At 41.5% G+C, this 27,412-nt stretch overlaps 2 protein-coding genes across 3 annotated transcripts in view; one reads left to right on the top strand and one right to left on the bottom strand.

Annotated features, from left to right (window-relative positions):
• Positions 1–19,544, top strand: part of brsk2a (BR serine/threonine kinase 2a) — a 179,137-nt gene extending 159,593 nt beyond the window's left edge. The window contains exons 12-20 of one of the 2 annotated variants that reach the window (XM_039615429.1): positions 259–409; positions 643–708; positions 6,597–6,657; positions 8,584–8,791; positions 8,931–8,979; positions 9,871–9,994; positions 11,130–11,310; positions 13,228–13,317; positions 17,352–19,544. In XM_039615429.1, coding sequence (XP_039471363.1) covers positions 259–409; positions 643–708; positions 6,597–6,657; positions 8,584–8,791; positions 8,931–8,979; positions 9,871–9,994; positions 11,130–11,310; positions 13,228–13,317; positions 17,352–17,374 — 953 coding nt within the window. In that variant the 3' untranslated portion in view covers positions 17,375–19,544. Of the gene's footprint in view, positions 1–258; positions 410–642; positions 709–6,596; positions 6,658–8,583; positions 8,792–8,930; positions 8,980–9,870; positions 9,995–11,129; positions 11,311–13,227; positions 13,318–16,825; positions 17,322–17,351 lie in introns of those variants that run through there. The other variant, XM_039615428.1, reaches the window with a different exon arrangement.
• Positions 19,545–19,816: 272 nt separating this feature from the next.
• Positions 19,817–27,412, bottom strand: part of abtb2b (ankyrin repeat and BTB (POZ) domain containing 2b) — a 39,516-nt gene continuing 31,920 nt past the window's right edge. Inside the window, exons 4-17 of the mRNA XM_039615427.1 lie at positions 26,091–26,243; positions 25,545–25,710; positions 25,225–25,314; positions 24,927–25,028; positions 24,741–24,837; positions 23,901–24,036; positions 23,120–23,397; positions 22,859–23,037; positions 22,651–22,756; positions 22,181–22,283; positions 22,015–22,102; positions 21,849–21,917; positions 21,205–21,318; positions 19,817–21,029 (exon numbers count right to left, since the gene is read on the bottom strand). Coding sequence (XP_039471361.1) covers positions 20,796–21,029; positions 21,205–21,318; positions 21,849–21,917; positions 22,015–22,102; positions 22,181–22,283; positions 22,651–22,756; positions 22,859–23,037; positions 23,120–23,397; positions 23,901–24,036; positions 24,741–24,837; positions 24,927–25,028; positions 25,225–25,314; positions 25,545–25,710; positions 26,091–26,243 — 1,915 coding nt within the window. The 3' untranslated portion in view covers positions 19,817–20,795. The remainder of the gene's footprint in view (positions 21,030–21,204; positions 21,319–21,848; positions 21,918–22,014; positions 22,103–22,180; positions 22,284–22,650; positions 22,757–22,858; positions 23,038–23,119; positions 23,398–23,900; positions 24,037–24,740; positions 24,838–24,926; positions 25,029–25,224; positions 25,315–25,544; positions 25,711–26,090; positions 26,244–27,412) is intronic.

Genomic DNA, 27,412 nt, shown 5'->3' with positions numbered 1-27,412 from the left:
CCGACATCTTGATGAATAGACTCCCTCTTCAGTGAATGTGATACAGTCAATACAGTGGCCATTAGTTCAAGGTCTGGGAGGAAACCATTACTTATTCACTATTAGTTAAAATGTCAGTGTGATCAGCCCTGAACATCACTCAAATGCTCACATATACACAAAACTGAGCAGCACATAGATATACTCGCAGTAACATGGACACGTGTCTGGTGCTTTGCATTTATTCCAAATCATAATTTCTTTTTCTGTCACACACAGATCCTCCGAGGAAGAGAGTGGACTCTCCCATGTTGAATCGTCATGGCAAGAGGAGACCAGAGAGGAAGTCCATGGAGGTCCTCAGTGTCACGGACGGAGGCTCACCTGTCCCGGCCAGGAGGGCTATCGATATGACGCAGCATGGACAAAGGTACGCGCAGAAGTGAAGAGAAAAACTTTTCTTTTTTTTAAAATCAATACCTTTTTCAATGAACCAGTAAAGACAGACCTTGTCCTGTGTTTGTGTGTGAGGAGGATCTAGCAGCCCTGTGGTGTTTTAACAGCTCTGACAGTGAGTCTGGATCCAGTGTCAGCAGGCTGCATTGTAGACAAACATTAACAGAGACTGACTCTCTGCTCACTTTATCTCCTGTCTCACTGTAGTAAATCAGTTTACAGTAAAAGCTTGGATATTCCTGACGCCAGTACAAAATGCAGCAAAGAAGAAAGGTACTCATTTGCCACTCACCCCTCATGCTTTTACCTCTCCCCTCTCTGTCTCACTTATTCAGGCAAAAGAAAGATGCAGCATGGCTTTTTCTACTGAGTCAAATCTTTGTTTTTAAATGATGATGGCATATGTTGCTTGTTGTGGTGGCTTCACAGGTCTTATAGTTTAGTAGCAGTATAGATAGTTATTTAATCCACAGTATGCATGGCTCCGTGCACATACATGCAAAAACAGAGGCAGTTACGAGATATGAGACTGAAAGCATAGGCTGGGGTTTCACCCGTTTACAGCAGCCTAAATAGCACACCCTGTATGAGATTTGCTAATTGCACGTGTAGGTAGGTGAGCTGAGTTATCAGCTGATCTCAACTGGTATTGAGATCAGCTGAACCGGAATTGGCTGAGCTTGACTCTGTAGTCGGCGTGAAGTAACGCTAATGCTTTTTTTTTTTGAAGTTTAACTTAACTCTTTTAATTAACTTTCATCTCAAACCAGGGAAATCTGCATTTGCAATTCAGAGGCTAAATATTTCTACCCCCACCCGCCGTTAGCTCAATTATCTCTTCGTTTCGTAATCTCAATGCACTGATAATCAGTTCTCCTATACTGTCCCACTTTCTCTAGTTGCAGAACAATTTTCCATTTCTCTATTTTAGAAATGCTCAAGTCAAGCCGGAACCACACCCCCACAAGGCACAGCGGACTGATTTAAAATCCTTCTCTTCATCTTATTTGAACAACCAATATATCGCCACACCACACATTTGTGCTCAGAGGCAGTGACATTTGTGACAGCGGGGAAGATTGAATCTGAGGGGATGATAACCTGATCTGCCTAATGATAGTCAGATTGGCAGAGTGCTGGAAAAAGCTTTCAGAGATACAGAGCATAAATGGAGAGGTGGGGAGTGCATTTATTATATAGAATAAAAAATGCAGTCCTAAAGTTAAGTTCTTCCAAATGTCAGGTGCATTAATAACTTTTCTCCGTAGTGTTTTGCCAACAACAAAATATCGAGATTGTGATTCGTACCATTTCACCGAGGGAAGCCACTTCAGAAGTTTTGAATCCGTTTCAAGAGCTCCCGCCTCTAAACATGTGTGCTTTTGTTCTTTCTGTCTGCTGGTGCCTCTAAATTCTAGTTTAAGATTCATCCTCTTGTGTTTCTTCACTTCTGCTGTGCCTCTTCATCCCTTCAGGCGATCCATGTCTTATCTCTTCTTTATTTAAAGGTTGTCTTAGTTTAGTAGCAGCCTTTTTCTGCCCTTCACTCTGACTCATCTTTCAAGTCATAACTAGAATCCCAAAAAAGGCCAGTTTGCACTGACTGTATAAACCATTAATAATAGCCTGCTAACAATAATTCGATTGATGATGACACACATCTTGAATAGTGTGAATTTTATGAGGACAAAGTTTGTGTCTCAAACTTGCATATCAGCAGCTCCAGTCAACAAAAACAGCTCTGCTGCATCTTTCTTCAGTACAGCTTCAGATTAGTTTGTTTGCTCTTTTCCCTATACCCAAATTTCTTCCAGGGCACCGTGCCACTCTTGTATATCGCCACTGTCTCTATCTTTCCTGTGGGTCCCTTGTGTGCTGCTGACCTTCAATCCCAAACACCCCCCTCTGTTAGTATGGAATTGCTATGCTAATGAGGACATGCTGCTAGTTTTTCTCTGTCTGCCTTCCTATCGGCTGTGGTAGATTGTAGGTATGCCACAGGCCCTCTGCCTCCAAATCAAATCAAATCTTGCTCTCCTGCTATACATGTCTTTCCCCCCTACTGCAATCCATAACTATCCATCTGATCAGTAGGGGGAAAAGAAGTTAGTAACAAAGTCTGTGTGAATCTTGATTTTGGTGTGTGCGCTTGTGTGTGTTTTTCAAACTTTTCTGGCTTTTATCACGTCCTTGTGCACACTGTGTTTGATCATGTGCTTGCTTGCATGTGCGTGGATAGACGATGGTGCTGGGGAAGCGCGTACGTAGCAGAATAACGTCCAAAGATTTCAGTGACTTTGTCTGAACCTAACCTTATCTTTCCTCAACAGCAAACTTTTGTCGACAGCGCAGAAGATTCATAGAACTTCAGATCAGAGGGCCTCAGAGAGCGGACTGACTTTGAAACATGTGTTTTGACAGGATACATTTCCACCAGCGTAAATAGTGAAAGAGAATTGGAAACAGTTTGATCTGAAATTACATAACAAAAATGTCTGAATTCCCGTCCTTTATCAGGCATTTTGCCTCTCATTTATCACATAGTTACATTCAGAGTATCAGCCCTAACTTTAGTTTCATACAAATGATTGTTAATTCGACTGCTCCTATGAAGTACCGATGAATAGAGTTGGAATAAAGGTGCGGTAGCTATGTTGTGCAGTAATGCACACGGAGACTTTCTCATGTGAATGTCCGTTTCAATCTTTCTATGCAAAAATGTCACTTAAAAAGACATTTAAAGCTTAACTCAAAGCATAAGAAATCCACTGATTTAATTTTAAATCTTAACAACACGCCAGGAGAAATGAAGGGAGGTTAATGATATGTAAATGAAATATGGAAAAGTGCTGCAGCGAGGAGGAGAGAATATCAATTGATTTATTTTTTTTTTTAGAGATTTGCTCTAGTTGCTTCACGCAGTTTGAATGTGGAGTAGTCAGAGCAGTCGTAAGAAGTCAGCTCTCCTGCTAATTACTGACATTAATTTATTTAAGAGACTACAATAAGCACAAATAAAACACCTTTAACCGTGATCTTTACTACAGAAACTGCAGGGGTCTTGCTATATTTAGACATTTAAGGAACTGAGCTGTAAATATTAATGCACTGAGTCTGCAGGGACTTGTTGAGGTTCAAAGAAGCAAATGATTTTAAACAGTTTGTGGATTTATATGAATACTTACTATATGTAAAAGGAGGCCCATTGGTAAGAAGCAGCCAATATAGAGGTGCTAGAAAGGGAATGTGTATCTCAGTTGCATTGTGCTTTGGCTTTGGCAGTGTTGTTCATTTTCTGTTTGGCTCTTGGCACCATCCATTTTATTTTTCTTGCATTTTGTTTTATTTCAGTCCATGCCTTCAACCCAGAATCTGTTATACTTGTTCCACCCCCACGCAGCCACACGTTAGTTCCCCAGGCGCTTTGGATGGGTTTCTGACAACTGGTGGTCACATACTGAGGACATGGGTCCTGTTTTAAAATAGGCTTATGGGAATTAATGACTACTAGATAAGAGAACTACCATAATAGGTATCAAAATTGCAACAACAACAACCAAAAAAAAAGAAAAGAAAAACATCTTCTAGTTCAGTACATGTGCCGTATTATTGTCCACAAATAGCAATGAGTCTTTGCAGAGACCATGTCTCTGTTAAACACTGCATGCATGAATATTCTTACTCAGGCATAAAAGTCTGGGTATTAAGTCTTCACATTCTGCTTTATTCAAGTTTGTATCTGAGCAGAAAAGAGTAACATTAGTTACTCTAACTCTTGATGTACGGGTCCATTGACAGTCATGACAGTGAACATGGACTTTACTGGGAACGAGCCATCAGCTTCCTGTACTCAAGACAAAGTCAGAGATCCATAGTTGTAGCTGGTTGTTGTCAGCATTGGAAAGATGACTCTCTTCTCTCACCTTGTCACCCAGCAGCTAAGAACAGAATGGCAGAGCATAAGAGAGGCCAAACTGACCTAGTAAATCTAGAGAATTTACTGTGCTACTGGATATATTGCTGAAAAGGAACCCCTTTATCAGTGATCTTCGCCCTGGAATATTTAGCTGTAAGACTTCTTGGAACTGTTACGTTCAACATCAGGCTGGTCAGTATTCCTACCCTGATAAGAAGGTAACCTATCAGGGGAGGAGTCCTTTGAGTGACTTGGCAATGATGAGGCTCATGTAGTATCAGGATAAATGAAATGAAATTCACGTGATAACACCCACAGTATACATGCTGTAGCAAAGAGGGGAAACCAATCAGTAGCCAGCTTACTGCAAATGAGGTCCAAGGGCAAAGCAAAAGGCACTAAGAATAATTTAAAAGAATAATTATAATAACAGTCAATTGGGAGGGTTCAAGATTTGTTGCAGCATGGCCTTTACATGTGCGCTACATAGCCAGAACATTCCAAAAATAAATCCAGGATACTGTATGTGCGCGTAAACATAGTGAGCACACAAGCACAGAGTAGCTCGAGAGTAGAGTAGCTAGCTTGCTGCAACACTGTCTCCAGTGCAGGTTTAATAATGTGGGCTTGTGGTTTCTGTGATACATGATAAATGACTCCCTCCTTGTGTATGCTGTTCCCTATAAATAAAGCACTGAACAACAACATTTTATCCTCTCTCTGAAGCAAGGGTGAGCCTCTGACAGCCTATTACTGTACAGCATAACCATCTGCAACATTAGCTTTATAGGCCTGCTGGTCCAACACTAACAGATGCAGAGTGCTCCTAACAATATGCTCATAATGGCCGGAGGACGTTGTGTTTTGGCCATGTTTAAATGAAGTTCAGTTGGCTACATGTGCACAAGTGCTGCAGTGAGCAACTGTGGCCATGTCTCAGTGGATTGTAGGACTTAAATGTAAATGATACCAACTGTCTGGTCAGTTGTTCCATGAAACAGGAAATCCTTGCCAGCATGGTCTCGGCACGCCTACTCATGTGTAAAAGGATGTGTGCACTAAATAAATTTGTAGAAGGGGAGCGGTAAACTTATAAAAATAGCTTGCCAGTGGGTGTTTCTAAATTTCCCTCACTTTCTTGGTAGCTTTTAATGTTCCTTATTCTGCTTTGTTTACTCTCAGGAGTATGATTATGGCTGTAGCAGTTGTTATAACAGTATTATCATTTTTTAGGCTGATAGCCATAATCATTTTTAGTTTTTGCCTCCTCGGATGCTGTGTGGTCTTGTGGGAATGCTTCCAGCATTAGAAGTGAACATATGTCCCTGTTATTCCACACACTCTTTATTTTTCCATCCATCCTCCCTTTTTTACTTGGTCACTTTTAAATGATCTCAGTCTCTTCTCAAGTTTGTTCATGAGATCTTCTTCAGCCAGGTAGTTTTTATCTCTCCCTTTATTCAAGCAGAGACAAAAGATCTATAGCTCCAGACATACGTTAATAAATGCACCCATGCTGACATAAAAAGAGAAAGTGGGGGCAGAGAAGGAAGAGGGGTATGATTAGATTGAATGACAAAAAAGAACAGTGTTGTGACAGTGAGCAGCTGGTGTTTCCAAGTGTTGACAGGCGTTGTTTTTGGGTCTGCGTGTGTGTCTGTGTGTGTACATGTGTACGTGCGTGCTTGATGAAGACAGATTGTGCTGTGATTGTTCATTTCTGAACAGGACTCTGCTCATAGGGGTTATTGACGGCATCTGCGAGGGAAAAGACAAACATGACAAATGGTGCTCAACCAAATGTCTCTCTTCATTCTCCCTCTCGAGATAGTTTCATGGCCTAAAGGCTTAAGAAGTCAGAATGACTGGTTTATTATCAAACTTTAAATGTGGCTTAAAGCTAGTGTGAATCCTAGTGTGTGGGAAGTTTAGATTTGTCAAATCAATATCTGTTAAACTGACTTTTGAGTGAGATTAATTGCTGGTAGTAGTTTTTACCTCAGTGCTCTTATTATGTTGTGGTACACGTACCCTATTTGTGTGGTAGGTGTTGTGTTTGCAGGGGGCTTGATAGTAACCCATGTGCTTAGTATGACAGCACCATATGTTGCTCCACTTTCTAAATAACGTGTAACAAGTAACCAAGCGCTCACCTCCACCTGTGTTCATTCAAACATGTGACAGGTCATGTGTTGATACCACAAATTACTGTTCTCCTGTGTGTTCTCACATGTTTGTACCACAGGTCGCGGTCTATTAGTGGAGCCTCCTCTGGTCTCTCCACCAGCCCGCTCAGCAGCCCACGGGTGAGTCGTAATCCTCAGTTCACATCCAAACACGCACACACATAAAACGCACACCTCTTGACCCAGTTCTTAAGTAACTAGTTGTTAACCTTCTGAGATAATGGCCAACCAACTACTGATGATCACGTTTTATTGATGTCTGATTCTGACCATGAAAGAAGCACACACACACTAAGAAAACAATATTTCTCTGCACAGCAATATTTTTCCACCAGTCCGTTTTACCGTTATATAAACATTTATCAGCCTTGAAGGATTTACCTTTGTGTCTTGAGAAAGTATAGGTCCACTTTGATTACCTTTTCATATCCTGTATCATATCAGGGCTTCCTGTGTTTCCATATAGCTTAGATGTTTCTGTTAATGCTAAGTAAAGCACACTGCTGACTGCACACAGGAGACATGACAGCACAGAAAACTTTCTCCACCCCACAAAGCCTCTTCTCTCTCCATCCTCTGCACTTATTATCCTTCTCTCTGTTTTCTATGGCCTGAGCTCTTTGGAAATCCAGCTCAGGGAATGCTTCAGAAAATCCCGCTTTCCTTTGCTCAAAGCTGGGGAGCTTGTAGTAAACTTTTCCAGCTGACTAACCTGAGAAGGCTCCAGATTAGCCAGGATCCTAAGACGAGCTCCTCACACCACACAGGTTCTTGCAGGCTTATCTGAAAGGGAAATTGATTTCTCAGACCCACCCAAAGCCTGGATTGTGTTCTCAGCAAGAAGCTCTGTGTGGGGTTATTTTCACAGACTTAGCTTCTGGAAGAAAGGAATGTGTTGAAGGCAAATAGTGAACCAGTGTGACTGCAAATGAACCATGTAAAATCAGTACATCAATAAATAATCAGGAAATTTGACTGCAGAGTTGCCACCTTCCACTTGTTTTTGAGACAGCCCAATTGGCCTTTTGTCTCTCTTGTGTGTTTGTGTTTGCTTGCTTGTCTCTGCTGGGAATGCCTTGTATGTTTTATGCAAATAAAGTCTGTCTTTTTGTGTTTTGTTTGGATTTTTTTTTTAAATTGTGCACATTGTTTTCTGGTATTGTTATTCCCATTTCATTTTTGTCTTGTTTTGCTTTGACATGAGTCACTGAATGGTCTTTATCATGTTTCCTTTCTCTCTTTTTTTGTTCTTGCAATTCCTCCATCTTTCCTATGTGTGTGCACCTGCCTCCAAATTCTTTGGCTACTTCTTCCTTTACCTGTGTGGTGGTTTGCCCTTCCTTTCCTTTTCTTTGCTTTGTGTGTTTGTGTACTTGCATGCATTCCCGTGTGTGTGTGTTTTCTGTTTGTTTATTTTGTTGTCTTTTTGTTTTACACCTCTTTCTTCCTCTTGGCTGTGTTGTTCTTTTAATCTAGCCTGTCAGAAAGTTTGGTGTACCACCTCAGTCCCCAGACTTGTCCCAGTCCCCTAACACCAGCCCCTGTCCATCCCCTGAGCCCGTTCCAAATCGCACAGGCCAGCGTATCTCCACCCCCAATTCGCTCACTCCAAACAGTGAGCCCCTGCCAGAAGCACTCAACAAGACACAGACACTCCCTGCCAAGTCCAAAGCTGTCCCAAAGCCCCTCCAAGCCACACGATCAAACCCACTCCCTGAAACCACCCTTGATCCAGCACCTGCAGCCAAATCAGAACCCTCCACTCCCTGCCAGCTTCCATCACAGCCACCCTCTGCCTCTGTGCCTCCTACCCCTACTTCTCCATCTTCCCCATCCTCCCCGTTTTCCTCATCCTCCATCGCCAGTGCTACCATCTTAAACAGCCCCCACGTACGACGTGCTCATTATGCTGCCAACCCCCAACTCTCTGTGCCCTTTAGCCCTGTGATGCCCCTGTCACCTATCAGGCTGCACCATTTTCACCCTGTAGCACCAGCCCCTTCTCCATTTACTGACCACCCACCCAAATCTATCCCCCTCATACAGGTTACCCCTCACCCTTCCCCTCGAGGCAGCCCCCTCCCCACCCCAAAGGGCACCCCAGTGCACACTCCCAAGGACAGCCCAGCTGGGACACCTACTCCAACACCGCCCCCAAGCCCCTCTATTGGAGGCATGCCATGGAGGACGCGGCTCAACTCCATCAAGAACAGCTTCCTGGGCTCACCACGTTTCCATCGCAGGAAACTCCAAGGTAGATTTCAGCTGATTTACATGAAAAATTACAATCTTGTATTTTCCCCAAACGTTTTACTGTACATTATACCGTAATATACTTTTTGACAATTTTTAAGTCTTTCACAATCGTCTTACGTCTAACTCTGCTTCCACAGTTCCCACACAAGAGGAGATGTCCAGCCTCACACCAGAGTCTTCCCCAGAGTAAGCAGACGCTGTCCATTCTGAAAGCACCACTGCTATCATAACTATGCATAACCTCTCAGCCCCTTAGCCACTGGCTCAAACAGGCTCACTCTCGATAGGATGATGTTTTGCAAAGTGTAACATCTATGAATGTTTGATTTTTGCCTGCTGAGTCGCCTTGTAATGACCTCCGGTCTGGTCTGAGTTGGAAAGAGGACAGTAGCAGGAGGTAGTGAGTGGGTTGTGAGGAAGGGAAGATGAGCCTGCGTGATGCTTTTGAGTTCCCATGGGCCTGATAACTCAAGGTTGGCCTAGATATGCCTGTTTGGTTGGCTGGTTGCTGTCTGTGTTGGTCATTTCCACCTGGCTAGATAGGAATTTCCTAACTGAAAGAAGTTGGAAGATTGATAAGAGAAAGACCCTGTTTTAGCTCGGCCAGAAGCATACAGTCACGTGAGCTGTAGCCAGGCTCTTACTGCAGAACAGTGCATCTCTTTAGGCTAATCTTCATTTGTTTCCATATTTTACTAGGTATTTATATTGATTTAAATGTAATGCTAAATATTATAAATCTTATATCTAATATTATGCCAGAAAACAGGAGTCCATATGGTTGGAAGTGCACCTGGGCTGAGGCCAATAGTAAATTCATCTGCCTCTGCTCCTTCTGTTCACAGAGAGACTCAGTTATGTCACCCCACCCCCCTCAAACCCATTCATACACAATGCACTGGAATATTTGCTCCTTTGAATCCCCACAGAACTGTGGGGAGGTGGTTATTTCTCAGGATTAATAGACTGATAGGGAACTAAAACAAGGTTGCAAAAATGGTCAGCTGTATAAAGATGTATTTGTACAACATTGGGCTTATATTCTGCTAAATGACTTTGTCTTTTCTTTCCTCACAGACTTGCCAAAAAATCCTGGTTTGGTAACTTCATCAACCTGGAAAAAGAGGAACAGATCTTTATTGTCATCAAAGACAAACCTCTCAGCTCAATCAAGGCAGACATCGTTCAAGCCTTTCTCTCGGTACACACACCACTTTTTTGCTAATTTCTTTCTTTGTCCCTTCTGATGAACCCTTGACCCTTTTCCCATCTGCTGTGTGCCCCACCTCTCTCTGACACTGTATCTGTTTGTGCATGAATGCAGCCGTATCACCTGGGTATTTGGTCTCTAATGCGGGATGTTGGCTCTGCTATGAGGCAGGCACGCTCTGAGTGTTTGCTAACATGGTGCTGATTTATGTAGCAATCCAGTAAACTGCTTGTATTCACCGCTTCTATTTTCTCTTTGACTGTAGACCCACTTGAGGTCAATAGAAAATCAACACTGAGCTTTGGTCATTAGCATATAGATGCCTTGCCCTCAATACAGTGCTCTGAGCATGTGTGTTTGTATATTTAGATGTGCAGGGTGAGAAAAAGCGTAGATTGCATCTGTGTGTGTGTGTTGTGCTTTATTATTGCGTGGTTCTACAAATACATGCAGAAATGTAAGGCAGCGTTAGCTTTTTCAGTAAGCGCAGCAGAATCAGTACCAAGAAACATTAAGCAGTGGTCATTGATATTCAGAGTACATAATTGAACAGAACCTATCCTCACCCCAGTTAGATTTAACAAAGTCTAAGTAAATACAAACTCTGCCGGTGTGGGTCAATGTCAAATCTGTTTCCTCATCCCTGGAGGAAGCTATTTTCCTTTGGGTTATGCTAGCTGGTATTCCAGACAGGAGATTGGCACCTGAATCGGTGGAATTATACCTCTCAGCACTCTAGCATTAATGGAATGTCAAACCCTCTCTAGCACTATGGCAAAACGTGACAATTTCAGGGCTCACCTGTTCATTGGGCATACAAATTCATTTTAGGCAAGAGAGTGCAATGTTGTTGGATGACTCAAGATTACATTAGCTTAAGTCTCTCTGGCATGCATGGCTACTCCCCGAGGCATTAATCTCCTTAGAGTTTCAAATGTGGCTCCTACTATGTGGAGGGTATTTTAATGAGGGTTTATTCACCTTGTCATTTGCAAGGTGTGGGAGAAAAATTTAACATCAGTGCTTCCTATGTATAATCCCATTACTTTGTGCTACCTATTTTTATTCCTATTTTTTTCCTCTTTCTGACATTTTCTTTTCACGATTCCTTTTTTTGCCCCCACAGATTCCCAGCCTGAGCCACAGTGTCATCTCTCAGACCTCTTTTCGAGCAGAGTACAAGTCAACAGCTGGCCCCACAGTCTTCCAGAAGCCGGTGAAATTTCAGGTGGATATCACCTACACAGAGAGCACAGCTGCCACTAAGGAGAATGGCATCTACTCTGTAACCTTCACCCTGCTCTCAGGTTAGGATACTTCAGCAATCATCAGAACATCTCAACATTTTCACCTGCTTCTACTCATTTTTTTTAGAAAGGCTGTCCCTGTTCAGGAAATTACAGTCATGGCCTTTAGAATCAAAAGCAGAATGTTCACCAGCGGCTCTGGTATCCACACTTCTGTGAGGATATGTGGAAAGGCAGAAGCAGGGAAAGCATCAGTGAGAACAGATATGACGCTGATTAAGTCAGTTACAGGATTAAAATGAGAAGTCTTTTAGAGTGGGGTTGCAAAGGGGGTTGCAGATGTGTTTTAACTGTAGGCAGGCTAAAGCAACTTAAATAATCTGCCTTGTTTGAGATTTGCAAGCAAAATACATAAAAGAGTGTCATTTGAAAAATCAGCTGATGGTGGGCTGGAACTGATACGAGCTGACCTGTCAGAATTGCAGACTAGGTTTAACTTTGTGGCTTGTGTGAACTAACACTTGTCTCAGTTTACATCATCTGCTGGCACTTCAAGTTGACCTACATGTGTCTTCACTGTTTGAGATTCGAGTAGATGCAAACGGTATAACAGTGGAACTGAAAATCAATGGAGAAAGTGTTGTAACAGTATTGAAAGACACTGTGTTTCATACAAGGGAGGAATTAGTTCTCTAAAAATTCAATACACCAAGTCTTCCTTCTGTACTTAAAGCTGGAATCCAAGAAAGAAAGAAAGAAAGGGTCAAGTTCAAACCAAGGATCTCAACCAATCACAGAGGACAGACATGCATGTATTATTATGGCATTTGAGCAGCTGGCTCTCCATCTCATTAGCCTTAAATTCAAGCTCACAAATGACAAGTGAAACACTTTGAATGTCACACTTTAAACTAATAGAGTCATGTATATTCAACAAACAAACAAGCCTGAAGTCCTTTTTTCCCTGACAGCATGTTAGTGTTGTAAACTTAACAAAAAAAATGCTTGCCTGTGAATTAATTTTTTTAAAATCCTGAATTCTTGATAAGACTTAGCAAACTGAAGTCAAGCTATGCACAATTCCACACTGAACCCGTGTGTTGATGCTTAGTTCTGCACAAACACCTACATGCTCTCTTTTACTCTCCTCTTTCTGTTTCACATAAATGGGGGCACAGCTGAGCTGAATGGGGTGTAATAGAAGCCAGTTGTTCATGTCACTGACCGTATACTGTACACAACAGGTAGACAGCAGGAGCTCTCAGCAGCACTCATCTCTGGTCCCCGTTTATAATCTCAGGCTTTCTGCAGTTTTCCACCTCACATTTTGCACCACGTCCATGTCCCTGTTTGCTTTGCCTTCAAAAAGCAGTACCTTTAAATCTATTTGGTTATTGCATCATATTTGTACAAGTTCTGGTGTGTGCCTTCATGCTGCTGATACTCTGTATCCCTGAACAGACTTTTTAGGGTTTTTTCAATATAATAACATGCCCCCTCCCTCCATCACGTGTCTTAGGTCTTCTCAGTAAGTATGCACAAGACACATGCAAGTATGGGATCATTCTTAAGCCATCAGTTACATTTGATGTGTTTGTTTATATATCACACCAAAAAATGAATATTAATCCTTTCCAGAAACTTCATTGTTTCTTATCTCATTGTGGTGCATGTAAAGGGCGATGATTTTCAAGTCACTGGAGGAGAGTTGGAGGCAAGGAAGCAAAAGTTAGCATAGTGAAAAGCACCCCATGACTTGTCAAAGAAGAGAATAGATCTATTAATGGCAGCATTGAACTCGTAGAAGTGCCGCTTTCGTGCATTCTGGTTTACTGTCGTGCTTTGCTCAGACACTTAATGGAATAGAGACATCATTTATGCTACTTTTGCTTTACCTACCAAAACAACTGTAAGTGTTTTCCAGGACAAACGGTCTACTATGTCAGCATTCATGTGTTTATCTATGTCTCTGTGAAGGACCCAGCCGGCGCTTTAAACGAGTAGTGGAGACGATTCAGAGCCAGTTGTTAAGCACACACGATCAGCCTGGGGTCCAACAGCTTTCCGGTGAGTAAGAATTCCTTATCAAAAAAATATAAAAAAAAGAAATTCCAAACCTTTACCAAAACCTCTTCACCCATTCCCCTACCGCCTCATCTGCCCATCCCGCCCCTTGATGAGCTACACTCGCCGCTATAGCTAAGCTAAATCCAACCCGTCTTCTCAGTATGCTTGAAATCCTCAAGCCACTCTCTGCTTCTCCAATCGGCTTCCTTTGCATGCCCGTGCCTCACTGCTATGAAAGGGTGGGAGCTGCTCTCAAGCACCGACTGCGGGTCAAATGTTGTCTCGCTGCCCACTGGCAGCGAAGATTAGAGTAGAGGTAGGGTAAGCTGATTCGCATTCTGTTACTCCTACTTTCAAGACTGATCTCTGGAGCCTGTCACCATGGCAACACCTCTGCCCCTTAACGCACTCCCACATTGCACTGCGCCAAGTAGCGACACCACACCTGATAAGTGCGCTGTCTAGGCATCCCGTGCGCTTTCTCTCTCTGTATGTTCACCAGTCCAACGCTAAAAGCAAGATACAAAAACCTCTGAGGTCAACGATCATCATCACCCAGCCATTCACATGTGAACTTGATAATATTATTAGCCTCTCTTTCTTCTCTCATCTTCTCAGTAGTTTCAGAGGTGACAGTTTCAGCAAATGTAAGCCTGTTTTTGTGCCACTGTGGCTCGATCCTGTTTCATAAATGTGAAGTCTGGATGATGAAGAGTCATAGGGCTCCAACTCACCCCTTTCTACTCTTAACATGTTGACTCTTTTGAATCATTGCGAGCTGTGTGCATCTCACTTGCCATCCAAGAGCTCCATCTGCTGGACAGACAAGGAAACAACATCAGGAGGAAACGCTTCCAGTTCTGAACCCTGTCTGCGTCTTTCTCTGTCCTCTTAAACTCATATCCAGTTCCATGCCAGGTCTTGGTAGCATGTCCCACTATAGTTTTTAAGTGTGAGCTGTGTCTTTGCTCTGTGTCTTTTACGCAATATTACTCTCATTGGCATTCAGAAATGAACAGCAGTCATGACAGCTGTTACGATATTTAACAGTCTGTTATCATTGCTGTGGCTCAGTAAGTTTACCAATTATTTTTGATCTTTTTATATCGTGCAGCTCATTACCAGGCTGAGGTGTGGGAAGGGTAAAATTACAATAAGTTACATTAGATTAGGTTTTAATGGTGGTGGGGGTTTTGACGTAGTGGGCTGTCTCTGTAGGAGAGATGACATTGTCGGAGTATAATTCAGAGTATTGTGTATGATATGAGAACTGCTTAAAGCAATAGATGGATAGATACTGAAAAGTACACTATTTTTAGTTTGTGTTGTCCGAGCTGATACAGTTAGTATTAAAAGTCAAAGTAAGTTATTTTTGACAAAGGCTAGTTGAACGAATTAATGTCTTTGCAGCATCACGCTGAGAAGCAATCAGCATGAAAACAATCCTATTCTCCTCCTCTCTATTCTTCTTTGACCCACTTACACACTAGTAGTACCTGAACAAAAGGGATTTAAAAATGAAAGTCAGTGACTGTAAATAAGAATAGAAATTGATTTGCATAACAGTGTGTCAAAGGGCTTCATCAAGACCTGGTCATTATGTCCCCTAATCACTAGTGATGACAGCATTTCTGAGACCTGTACTTACGAAGACGATAAAGAGGTGAAACAACAGTTAAAGTATGGGGGAATGCAGGCAGTATAATGTAGTTACATTCATTCAGATAAAGATGCTTTTGAGAAAAGGCATTATTATGTAATGTGTTGTAGTCTTTTCAAAACACGAATTCCCAATCTGGACTGGGAAAGAGTTAAGTAAATAATGTGGAAGAAACATGGGGAAGAAGTTAGCTGCAGCCATATTCCAGCAGGATAATGGATCAGTAGAAATCAACTACTGTCCTTCTCACATGTGCGCTTGCATGTGATTGCTCAATCCGTATATGACAATTTTTCTAATTTACACAATACTGCAGGCAGTCGTCATACTGGAAATACATGCAGACTGATAACAGAACGTTTTACCTCAAGAAAAGAAATTCTATTTTATAATCTACATTTTGCTGATGTGCAGACACTTCGTAGTCCAGCATGTTTGTGCGCTTTATCGTCCGTGTAGCTCCTCAGTCTGTTTTTTTATCGATGCTGTAACTGTTTGTTTAGACTCTGCAAAAAAAGTCAGAAACAGTCTTGTTTTTGACTGATCAGTCATGCCTATGCGGACCATTAACAAAAGGACCATCGCCTCTTTTTTTTTTGCTTCATTTCCTATGTTTGGTGTACTTAATGCTTATCTGCAATGGGATAATTGTATCATTTGCATGCATACTATTGTCCATACGTACACCCACTGCAAGTGTTTCCTCTTTCTGAGGTCCATTCAGGTCTCTTACTGTGTTATATACATCACTATGTACAATTACCACAAGGTAGACAGCCTCACTAATGAGAAGTCTATGTTGCCCTTCAGTGCTATGATTATGAATATCAAAACACAGTAAAATTGTGTATTAGAGAATACAGCTTAAATAGTTCACAATGAAGTAAAATTTGAGGATTGGTATAAAAGTAGATACTTCCTAACCTCATTTCCTCTGGAAAATGAGATAAAACGGATACAGAAGTCTGATAATTCTGGAGGCTCTGTCATGAGGAGTGGGCAGGTTCATAAGGTGTGTGTATGTCTATAATGGAGATGGGACTGAGGTTGTATAAGTATTTAAAAATAAAATGAATGAAATTTTAGTTTAAGGTCAATTCTGAGTATAACAAGTAGCTAGTGTGGTGTAGCATGGATAGAAGTAACTTCTCTGAGTTTCTTAGAAATCTGACAGCTAAGTTTAAACAATCAGAGATGTTTTTTTGGATGTGCTCCCCGTAGAGGGAATTACAGTAGTCTAAAAGTGATGATGTCTCCTTGAGATTTAAGGAAAAATAAAAAGCAAAAACATGACTCATGATTAGTATGTCAAACCAAACGTCTGACACACCTACATTGAGGGTGTGTCAGAGGTTTGATGCTGGAGGACAGGTTTCCCAGACTTTGTTTCAGGGGGAGCAGTAATGCTTCTTTCACAGGAAGCGTTTTCTTGAATTTCCACGCTTTCTCATTTTTCGCTTCTGTCATCTTGTCTGTCTTGCTTCTGGCCAGCCAAACTCGTTCAGACACACTGGACACTACTTCGACTTGATGGGCACTTGTGATTTTTTCCGTTGATTGCGCTGAAACGTATGCATGATTTGCCGGGGCTAATGCATTACGTGGTCTAAACACAGCTGCTTCGGCAGTTCTCATCCTTGCACAGTGTACGTGGGTCTACCACCTCCTCGCCTCTGCTCGCTCTGCCTTACATGTAGCCATGTCTCTATCCTGTGAACCCCATTGTTCATTAGTTTGTTTCTTCTGTCTTCTCTCTTTCCCCCCTTTTTTGTCCTCTTTTCTTCCCATCTGTGTACCTAGGCAGCCCATTGAGTAACTTCTTTGACGTAATTAAACAACTTTTTTCAGACGAGAAGAATGGACAGGTGCCCTACCCCCCTGGCACGCCCTCCAAGCACTGCCCCTCACCCATGCAGGTCCGGAGGCATGACCCAGAAAATAATGACACCAAATTCCCCGCTGCAGGCCGAGACAGAGCCCACTTGTCGGTGGCGTCTGTGGGGACACCAGAGGAATCTTAGACCGTGACGCTTTGTAGTCATCCCAGTATCACTTTAAGCCAGAGGCACAGAGAGAATATGCTATCTGTACATAGCTAGATATATATAAATCATTTATGGACATCTTTTCTATAAAATGACTTTATATAGATAGAAATATATTAAAAGAATCAAAGTGATATTTTGCAAACAACATGTTGCACCTACATAACAGATACACACCCTTGTCCTTCCACTCCCCTTTCCATTACCCCTCAGTGTCCACCATCATTACCACCCCTGTACCCTAACCATCTAATCACCTGTGGGCCTCAGTTGTTTGCTCCCATGCTGCTGCTAACCTGTGTGATGACCTGACTTGTTTCTGATACCAGGAATTATCCAGAAAACCTATTAAAGTCCATCCTCCTGCTCCCTGCTCCATTCGCCCTCCCTCGACCACCCCTCCACACCCCTCCAGCGTGCCAAGAGACGGACAATTGTTGACGGTGGACTCTTCTTATAGCGGTGTGCTGGGGGAGGGGTTACCATGGAAACAGACCCTTCATGCAGACTTCTACCTTCATCTTCCTCTGCACCCCGACTCCACCCCTGGCAGCCATCGGTAGAAGTAGACAAAAAAAATCCTGTAGTGTTCCCGTTCTTAGAAACACACAAGCACACACATCCCAATAAAACAAGACCACTCGCTCCCCTCACCAGCTATCCCCGTTCTCTGACTTCAAGGAGCATTTGCTAATTGGAAAACAAGCATTATTCAAAAACACTACAGATGCCACATACGCAAAACATGTACACGCATACACGCACAGATCCAGTATGCACAAAAACTCTGGGATGTCTCAACAATGATGAACAACATTTTAAAAAAAAGAAGACAACATGCAGAAACATGAGGAGGAGAGAAGAGAGAGGAGTTTTGTGGAAAGCCCAAACAGCCGACACGGATGCTTGCTGGATTGTATTTGTTTGCTTTTTATTATAATGTACTTTCTTTGTGAAGAACTGGGTTTGAAATACTGACTTTATTAGACTTAATACTATTGCTGCAAAACAGACTGGAATTGTTTTCAGAGAGGAGTCGGGTGCGAGCAGAACAGGGCAGCCGGGGATATTAAATGACAGTATAGGGTTGGGGGGAGGGAAGTGGGTGGATATTCGGGTATTTAAAATGAATGATCTATTCTGTTGTACAGACTGATATCATTTCTTATGTAAAAAAAAAAAAGAAATGTCTAGTTGTGACACTGTTTAGATACCATAGGAACAGGTTGGTAAACCTGAGCCTGCCACTTACTGTCATTTTAAATTCTGTGTATTTTTGTTACATGATCATGTACGTCTTTGTTTGATTGACCCAATAATGATCCAAACATTCCTGTTTCCTATTATCTGCAGCACTTTTTCTCTTTGGTTTTCATTTATACCTCTCTCTAGTCTCACTTACCAGCAGTAGGAGTAGAGAAACAAACGAAAAAATGACGTGATAAATGCAACTGTGGATATTTTTGTATTGTTGTCCTTATTTATTCATGTTTGTTCATCTCACTGTTTGATTTCCTAATTTATTATATCTTGGCTATTTATATGAACAAAGCTGTTAGGTCAGTTGAATGTTATTTATTACCCTCTTGTGTGTTCGTAAATGGGACATTTAAGAAAAAAAAGAACTTTTATTTCCTTTGTTTTGGTCTGACTTTAACTGAATTATGTGAACTTTGACAAGTCATAAATTCTCTTTTCCATGCTCTGTCTGCAGAGGGAAAGAGAACTTGTGGGAACTCTTGGAAAAAAATGATTTACCAGTAATTTAAGAATGTAGACTTAGCCTCTTTTTGGAGAGGGAATATGCTCTTCTATTGATATTTGTCAGTTTCATATTATTGTGCGTGTAGGCCAGGCTGGAGGAGAAGAACACCACAGATCCTGATCTGCTTCTTCTCTTTGTAAATAGACAGACAAACCGTGGGGGTTGATTGTCTTCTCAACAATGCTGGGGATTCCTGCTCTGTGCTTTTAGCTTGTATTGCTGTGTGCATGTCAAAACATGAGCTTTTCTTTGCATGGCTTTAGTGTTAATGTTCCATGCCAAACTCACTCCTTCTCTCAGCCTTCATCACTTCTCTTTCCACAAAACTACCTTTTAAAATTTAAATTCCCCTTCTGTCCCTTACTTTCCCACCCTTTCTGCTTTTTTTCTGGCTCTTTTTTTTCTTTTAAATTGTTCCCTTGGTCCTGCTGATCTTTCCCTTCGTCCTCCTCCTCCTCCTTATCTTGTGCACAAAGTTTTTGAAGGATGCTTCCTCAACTCTGTACCTCTCTCTGGAAGGCTCTGAGGTCTGGGCTCTCTCTACCCGTTAGTAGTAGAGGCACAGGGAGGGGATACCAGTACTACAAACACAAAGCAATACCCTGATATGCGCCCTCCTTTCTGTTTTCTACAATGGGAAGCTAGCAGCACTAAGGATATCCAATGATTCAGAGGCCTACATGGGTCTTTTGACAGAGCAGGAGCAAAACTGACTGTAATCCCCATACAACATAACTGTGAGCATCTTCAGTGCTGAAACAAATAAACTCATTCAGTTATGGTGTGTTTGTTATCCTTATTTCTACCAGTGCAAGCAAGGGTAAGTGTAGACCAGAGAGGAAAAAGGTTTTATACACAAAGTTAAGATTGATGCAGTAGATTATTTTCCCCCCTCATTACGTCACATGCCATGGATTTGTGGTAAGACTGTATTTCATATGTAATCATTTCCATTTTGTAGGCTTCCTCATTTGTAAATCTGCTGTTTTCCCCGATTCCAGGTGAGTCCAAAACAATTCACACATTAAATGATTTGTTTACCAGGTTTAATAATGTATCCAGCACAAAAACAGACTCTTGTCGTCCAAATCCCATGTTAGCCTCCGCAGCTGTACCTGTGTCGAAGCATTAAACCTCAGCATACACAAGCTTAATAAACTGTTAGAGCGTACCTGGTAAAACAGCAGAAGCGGGGTTTTTTTTTTTTTCATACTAATAATTTGCTTTGACTAAAATAAAAATAAAAAAGGGGACACCCCGTTAAATACTCTCACATCTTTTTCTCATTAAATAGAAAATGTCCATCCCACTCTTCTGAAATGTTTCATTGCTCTCATCATACTTAAAAAAAACAAACAGAAAATAAAAACTTTTACATTAAAAAAGTAGATTTTTTAATCCAAAGCTTACATCGATGCAGGGAGTTTAAGGCTGCAGCCTTCCTCCCACTACGCAATACTATAGAACAGAAAGTTTAAAGTCCAGCATCAAAAGGCCACCTCACTCAATTCTTCAATAAAGGCTTCAGTCTGTAATCACTTTACATTGCTTCAGTCAAAACCGTGAGGCTGCCACTGATCCCAATCCTCCAGGGCAATTATTTATGTTGCAAGCTTTGTCCATTAGAGGGCAGCATTGCCTTATTATTCAGACTTTCAACTTGTTGCTTGTCCAGTAAAGCTTCCTGAGCCCTGGAGAAAAGGCATCATAGTTTCTTCTTCGGAACGCTGTACGTCACAAAAACCATTCTGATAGAGTGCTTGGCACAAAGTATGAAATGCTGAGTTGCCCACAGAGTAAATCACTGCCAGGCATCTCACTAATCTGTGCCCCAGTGTCAAAATATTGCTCCTTAACACACACAAAAAAAATCAGATGTTACCAAGAAAACTTCTGTATTTGAAACACTTCAGATCTGATTCTGTATCAGTGAAAAGGTGAGACTTCTTAATTGCCACATTTATCCACTTATTTCTGTCCTCTCTCAACAGCATCTGCCATGTTGTCTTCAGACACGGGAAGTGACGTAGAGAGAGCGAAGTCGTTGAGCCAGGGTGGTCTCCAGCTCCTCCACAAGTGAGTCACCCCGGCTGTGCGCCAGCGTAGAAGTGGAGTTGTTTCCTTGTCGGGCCCCCAGGGGTCCCATCAGCAAGCTCCTAAAACTCTCTCTTTCCAGCAGGGCAGGCATCTGCTGCAAGAAGTAGCCTTCACAGAACGAGCTCAGCTCCACCGAACTATTAACCTGACAGAAGTAAGGACAGTGAAATGACCAAATTTTATAGACCTAATTTATGTAAACCAATAGTATCAAAACAACTTCTATATCAACGTCATATTTTCATGCCTGAAATAGCACTGATGTATACATATGTACTGTGCTCACAGTAGTCCAATCCAAGTCTATCAGTAAGTGTTACCTTGGCAGTCTTGTAGATGCTGACTGCATTATCTAGGTTGATATGTTGAGAGCAGATGAGTTCACAATGTCTCTGTAGCGCCCCCAACTGGAACAAACTAGCAGCTGACAACAGCTGCAGGAGAAAACATGAACATTTTAATGGAGGAAAAATAATGTCATGCATCTTTTCATTCTGTTTGCATACAAGCAATATTTAACTTTGTGTAACATTAATGGTGTAACATGTATTTGGAATTTTCTTTTGTTTTCAGTTCAAGAAGCTACAAATTGTCGATAAAAACTAATGAAAAAATGAAGAGAAAACGATTTTTAAATTGATAAATGCACAAAAACGCAGAACATATTTGAAAGCCCAGCTGGTGTACTTGTGATAAGGGTATTTCAAAATCAAAGTGACAGCTTCATGCTTGGAAAGGGTTGGCCAGGCAGGACGATTAAACACAGTTGTTGTTTGCTCAATTGTTGCTATGAACACAAACTCTTCTATGTCAAGCTTGTTACTAAACTTAAATTAAAAAAAACAATAAAAGAACAATCTCCACTGTCAGCAAGAATGAGTAATTCATGTGAAGATGTATAACTAAAGCTGGGATTTCTAAGATGCCTACCCCGAGACAGATTAATGTGATTAACAATACTTACCTCTAATAAGTCAGACACGTTCTTTTTCAGTGACTCAGTTCCTCCACAATACAGGTATGACATCATCACCTGTACAGAGGTTAGATGTTTCTTTATAAGCAATTTGATCTAAATAATATGTGTTTTGTCATATGCAACACATCTAAATAGGGAATGTGTTTCTTACCTGAAATATGTTGTACTTGACATCGCTGATCTCAATCTCCTTATTGGAGCTTCCATCTGATCCACTTGATGCCAGCAGAGACTTGAATCTAGAGCAAAATAAAATCCTTTAAGTAAGGTCTTATAAAAAAGCCTTAAGATGCACTCTTGTACCTTTCTGCACTCACCGGTCAGAGGCAGTAACCAGAAGCACTCTGTGTGCGTAGAATGGTTTTCCCTCAACCACAAATGTCACATCTGACATCTCTTGGTTATTCAAAAAGTGTGGGTCTGTAGAAAAACAACAGCACATGCATAAAACCCATAACGTTCTAGTACACGTTACTGCTGATAAGATTACCAAAACAAAAATATCAGACACTGTTTTACCAACTAATATTCGTGAAAAAAAAAAATGTAATTTACAGCCCAAGTGTTACATTTGTGTTGTTTGAGGGTTTGTATCACTGTATAAGGAATCTGTTGACGGTGACTTTAGGCTTAAGAAAACTGTGTATTTAAGCATTTACTGGTGTTTTAGATGTCAAAATGACTAATTATCACTAGCCAATACTGAAATCGGTGCCAATATAAGGCTATCCTCTTGGAACTCTGAGTGTGTATATCCATACACTCTAAAGGATCATAGTTTCCTTACCCAACTGTGCTGAAAGAGTTGCCTTCATCTCAGGGATGGCTGGGAGGGGTGCTGGGCCAAAACAGTGACTAAAAATAGCTGCCAACTGCTGTGTAATGGCGTCACTCTGAAGGAAAGTAATAGAACGAGAAGAAGAGAAATGTGTAATTAAACCTGTTTAACACTGAAAAAGTGTGAAAATCATACTCATGATTGCGTTTGACTGTACCTTTGTGGTGCGCAAAATATTGAACATAAGGGGCAGGCCTGTGGTGACCAGTTCCTCACAGTAGTCCTCCTCTTTGATTGTGGTAAAGTCTTTGAGGAGGGAGAGGGTGACCCCTGTCCTGGACTGCTGCTGGGCGCAGCGAAGAGATTCCAGCCACACGTGTAGTTTCCATGGCACGCCTGGTTAAATAGAAAGGATTTATTATTTGGTTCTATAAACTGGAAAAGTAGGCACATCCTCTTCTTGCCATTTGAAAAGTACCCATAGCATGTAGCTCCATGGTGACGTCCAGGTAGCCATGCTCAGCGCTGTAGTAGCTGGCCTCTTGGAGAGCCTTCATCCTGGCTTTGCAGAGCCTTGGTATGCCCACTTCTGGCATGGGCAGGGGACCATTAGAAGAGTTAGGAAGAGGGGAAAGATGGACGAAAGGGCAGATCCCAGCCATCTCATCTTCAACCCCCTCAGCCAGGATCTCCTCCAGAGACAGGACATCCTCTTTGACTTGCTGCGGCTGAGTCAGTAGCTTTCTCAGCACGTTCCTGACAAGATAAATAGGAAGTAGACCGAGGGCAGAAAGAGGGCATGCAAGGGAGGAAACAAGAAAAGAAAGTTAGAAGGCGGAAGATCATTAATATCTGCCAAAACTGCAACATATACTTCCAATTCTGCAACCCTGGAGTCCCCTCTCTCATTACGTAATCTATCACCCTCACTGAGGAATGTAAAGTGTTGAGTCTACATCGTGTTCACACAGAGACGCAGTGAACAGGTGGAGAAGTTTACACCACCAGCTGGTCTTCAGAAACAAATAGACTCTGAATAGAATGACACCTTAAACTTTCCTTTCACACTACAAAACTTTCAAGCTCTTCCTAAATCACACGATAAAACGTTTGAATCCATCCTCACAGCACAAACTCTAACTCTAGTCATGTGTAATATAAAGCTGACAGATGCATATTTCTGTGCTACATGTGCAAATGTTTACAGTTGGTCTTCCAATAGTAGTTTTCAGCATATGTTCAGACTGGGGGATACATACCTGTGTCCATGTGCAGCAGCATGACTGAAGCAGTTCATGTCCTCATAGAGGGATGATGTAAGGGCGTTTCCACCATGGTTCTTTGATAAGGGGTCAGCGCCTCGTGCCAGTAGCAAACTCACCATCTCATAGTTGCCTGGGAAGCACAAATAGATAAATATTTCCACTTTGGTCATAAACTTGCAGATAATTTATTATCCTTGTGCTTATTTCTCCCCACTTGTCCCGTGTACTTTATTTTCAACCATCATTCATCATTCCCAAAATGTCAACATTTTTGTTTGTTACTGGTTTATAGGTCCATTTTAAACATTTATACACCACAAACATAAATGAAAATTTATCACATTTCATTTGGCATTTTTAAACAGCCAACACATTCATTGCAGGCACTATTTACACACTGTCACTGCTGCTATGAAGAGCGTGTGTTTTCTTTACTCGAGCTACATGTTGCTTTCAGATGATCCCACAGAGGAATGCAGGCCACAGACTACTAAACAACCACAAGCGGCACACTGCTGCTGTCACTGCCCCTTCATTTACTCTCTCATTTCCTCATTCCTCCTGCTGAGTCACAAGTTAATCCAAGTGTTACTCTAGGTGGTCTTTGGAACTAGCACTCTATTAGTTACAAATAACCAATAAAGTTATTATTACCTCTTTTAATAAAGGTGATAGACCAGCTATACAACAAAATCTTTTCCTTTGTCTAACCTTCCTACTGACTTTTCGCCTCTATAATTATACAGTAAGTGGTAATTTAGTGGCCATAACACAGACCCAGTGTGAGATGGACACCACTCTAACATCAGCTGTTCCTTGTGTATGTTTGCCCACCTGCTGCTGAAGCCAGCTGCAGTGGAGTGTCTGCTGTACTCTCCTGTCCATTGCGGACTGCAGCCCCCTCCACATTGGCTCCTGCATCCAACAGAAGCTGCAAAGGCACATTACCTCTGTTATATTAAACAATATTTGACATCTTGTAAGGGTCATTGTGAAATTGTTTATGTATGTGTTTCAGACCTGCACCACAGAAATGTGTCCGTGCAACACTGCAAAGGTGAGGGCTGCCCAGTGTCGACTATCAGGATGCACAGAGGGGTGCTTGGGGGTGCAGGGCGGTACCTGGCAACACAGATTAAATCAGTATTACACACCAAGATCACAAACACACACAGACGCAGAGAAAACATTACATTCATAAGAGCCTCTTAGATGCTTTAAAAATGGAAACTTTTCCTGTTTATAGATGTAAAGGGATACAAAATGTGCCTAAATTAAGACAGATTTGACCACATTGGAATTACTTAAGCATATTTACCGCCACGTCAAGGTTGGCCCCAGCATCAATCAGCATCTGGACGAGGGCTTCGTCTCCAGCTGCGCAGGCATACATCAGAGGGGTCATACCCTGTAATGAAAACAAGAGTAGAAGCAAATGCATGAAGCTTTGAACAAGTTATAACACAAAGCTATGTTTCCATCACTTTTAAGGATATTTCATGGATTTACAGCAATTTCCTTGAGATTTATCGTATTGTATAAGGGGCCTGCTTTGTGTCCCCAGATGAGAGGTGGTTTGCTTGAGCTAACGGCTTACATTAATATCTCCACAACATAAATTAAGTAAAATTTCAATACCTGGTCATCCATACTGTTCACCCCATCTGGTCCCAGTAGATCGATTGCTTGGCCAATAAGATCTGTGCGACCGCAGTTGAGCATTCGAAAACCCAAATCAAGGTGGAACTTATCAGAGGCAGCTTTGGAGTCGAGACGCTTGAAGGAGCTGAAGCAACACTCAGGCCTGAAAAAAAATTAAAAGTGAATAAATAATCAGTTAACAATTAATTTCTGAGAGTTTCTCGGCTGATGGCTAATTTATCAGGATCTACTCGGTAGCTTTTCTAAGATGCTTGTTTTATCTACCTTGTGGCTTACATTCGTTAATGATGCTTTCTTTAGAAAGAAGTAAAGTTAATGAGCCACATAATAGTTAACAAACATTAATCTACCGCATACAATCATTTGCTAAATAGAAATGATTAAATGACAACCACCCAGCTTAAATAAAACATCAGTCTTACTTTTTCTTTTCCTGAAATTATTAGTAAGGTTTGTATTTATGTTTTAAGCACTTTCATCCCAGCAGAGGGAGTGACATAGTGAATGAGTGTTCTCACTTACTTCAGTTGTCTCGGCTCACAGTCCAATCCTGGAAGGAGAAGCCTCGCCGTCTGCCTGACATCATCGCTGTCCACTAATAAACTCTTGCGATGCTCGGCATGAACTATGGCCACCCTCATCCACTCCATTAAAGGTGGCAGCAACAGAAAAGGCCTATGAGCAAAAAAAGAGAAATCATTCACCTTCTGTTTGCTTTGGTCCAATTATTACTGGTTATGATAATGTGTACCACTCACTGCTAGGTAACAGACATTAGTATTTCCCTGAATGTACACAGAAAGTGATCTTGTAAACCAGTAAATTCAAATCTTTATTGGACTGAGCAGTAAATGATGAGGCGCTGTGAAAGACTAGATGACTTTAGTGGGGAGTGTAAACTTAAACACTCATAATTCAGTCACTTTGGGAATTAACTCAGACTGTCTACAGCCAGATGACTTACAACATCCCCAACCCACATTCACTTCACAGCACGAGTCATCTCTACTAATCTCAGCTGACATTCTTGCTGATGTCATCCCTCTAAGGCTCAAGGAACAGATGTTTCTATATGACTAATCTATATTCACACATTTCATGTCTTTGCGGTCATGTAAAAATACAAGATAGCGGCTACTTATGTTTAACCATGATCTTCAACAAAAACAGAAAGAATCAACTGAAATAAAAAATTGTGACCTAAAGCTGAAGTAAGAGGGCAAGTGTTGTTATTCCTGAAGAAGCATATGTGGGGAAAAAACCCACGAGGACACAACATTTGGTCTGCTGTCATGTTTGTGAACGTGGGACTTTGAAAGTCATTGTTTGATTGCCATCTTTGCATTTGTCCTTTTATAGTCTAGCTTGTTATCTGTTATCAGTCCCTTCTCGTCTGCGCCTCTCTCCCACCATATGTGAATAGAATGTGTTTGTGAACAATGCCAAATTAGCATGAATGTGACTGCTGTTTGCTTTTGATCATACGAAGCCTCATTTAAGAGCCGTTAATGATTGTTTGAACAACGTCTCTGTGTTATTAGACTGCCTTTCTCATGCTGAGAAACTGTTTTTTATCAGTGGCCATTCCTTTGTTCTTGGAAAATGAAAGACTTACATAATGAATATCCATGGTAGCAAAAGAATGGGCAAGAACACAGCAATGTATTTTGGGATTATAGTTACTGTCAGTAGCACTGCTGTGCCATTTACTCTCCTTACTTTGCTTACTTTAAACCGCAGTAGGAGGCTTTCTATAGCAAAGAACCTTCTGCACAAGAGCATTCATTCATCATGGGTTTGTTAATAATGCATATTGCAAAATGGCTCTCCTCCTCACAATTGAT

This window comes from Oreochromis aureus, linkage group 7 (genome assembly GCF_013358895.1).
Source record: "Oreochromis aureus strain Israel breed Guangdong linkage group 7, ZZ_aureus, whole genome shotgun sequence".
Taxonomy (NCBI): domain Eukaryota; kingdom Metazoa; phylum Chordata; class Actinopteri; order Cichliformes; family Cichlidae; genus Oreochromis; species Oreochromis aureus.
This window is presented reverse-complemented; position numbering and strand designations above follow the sequence as displayed.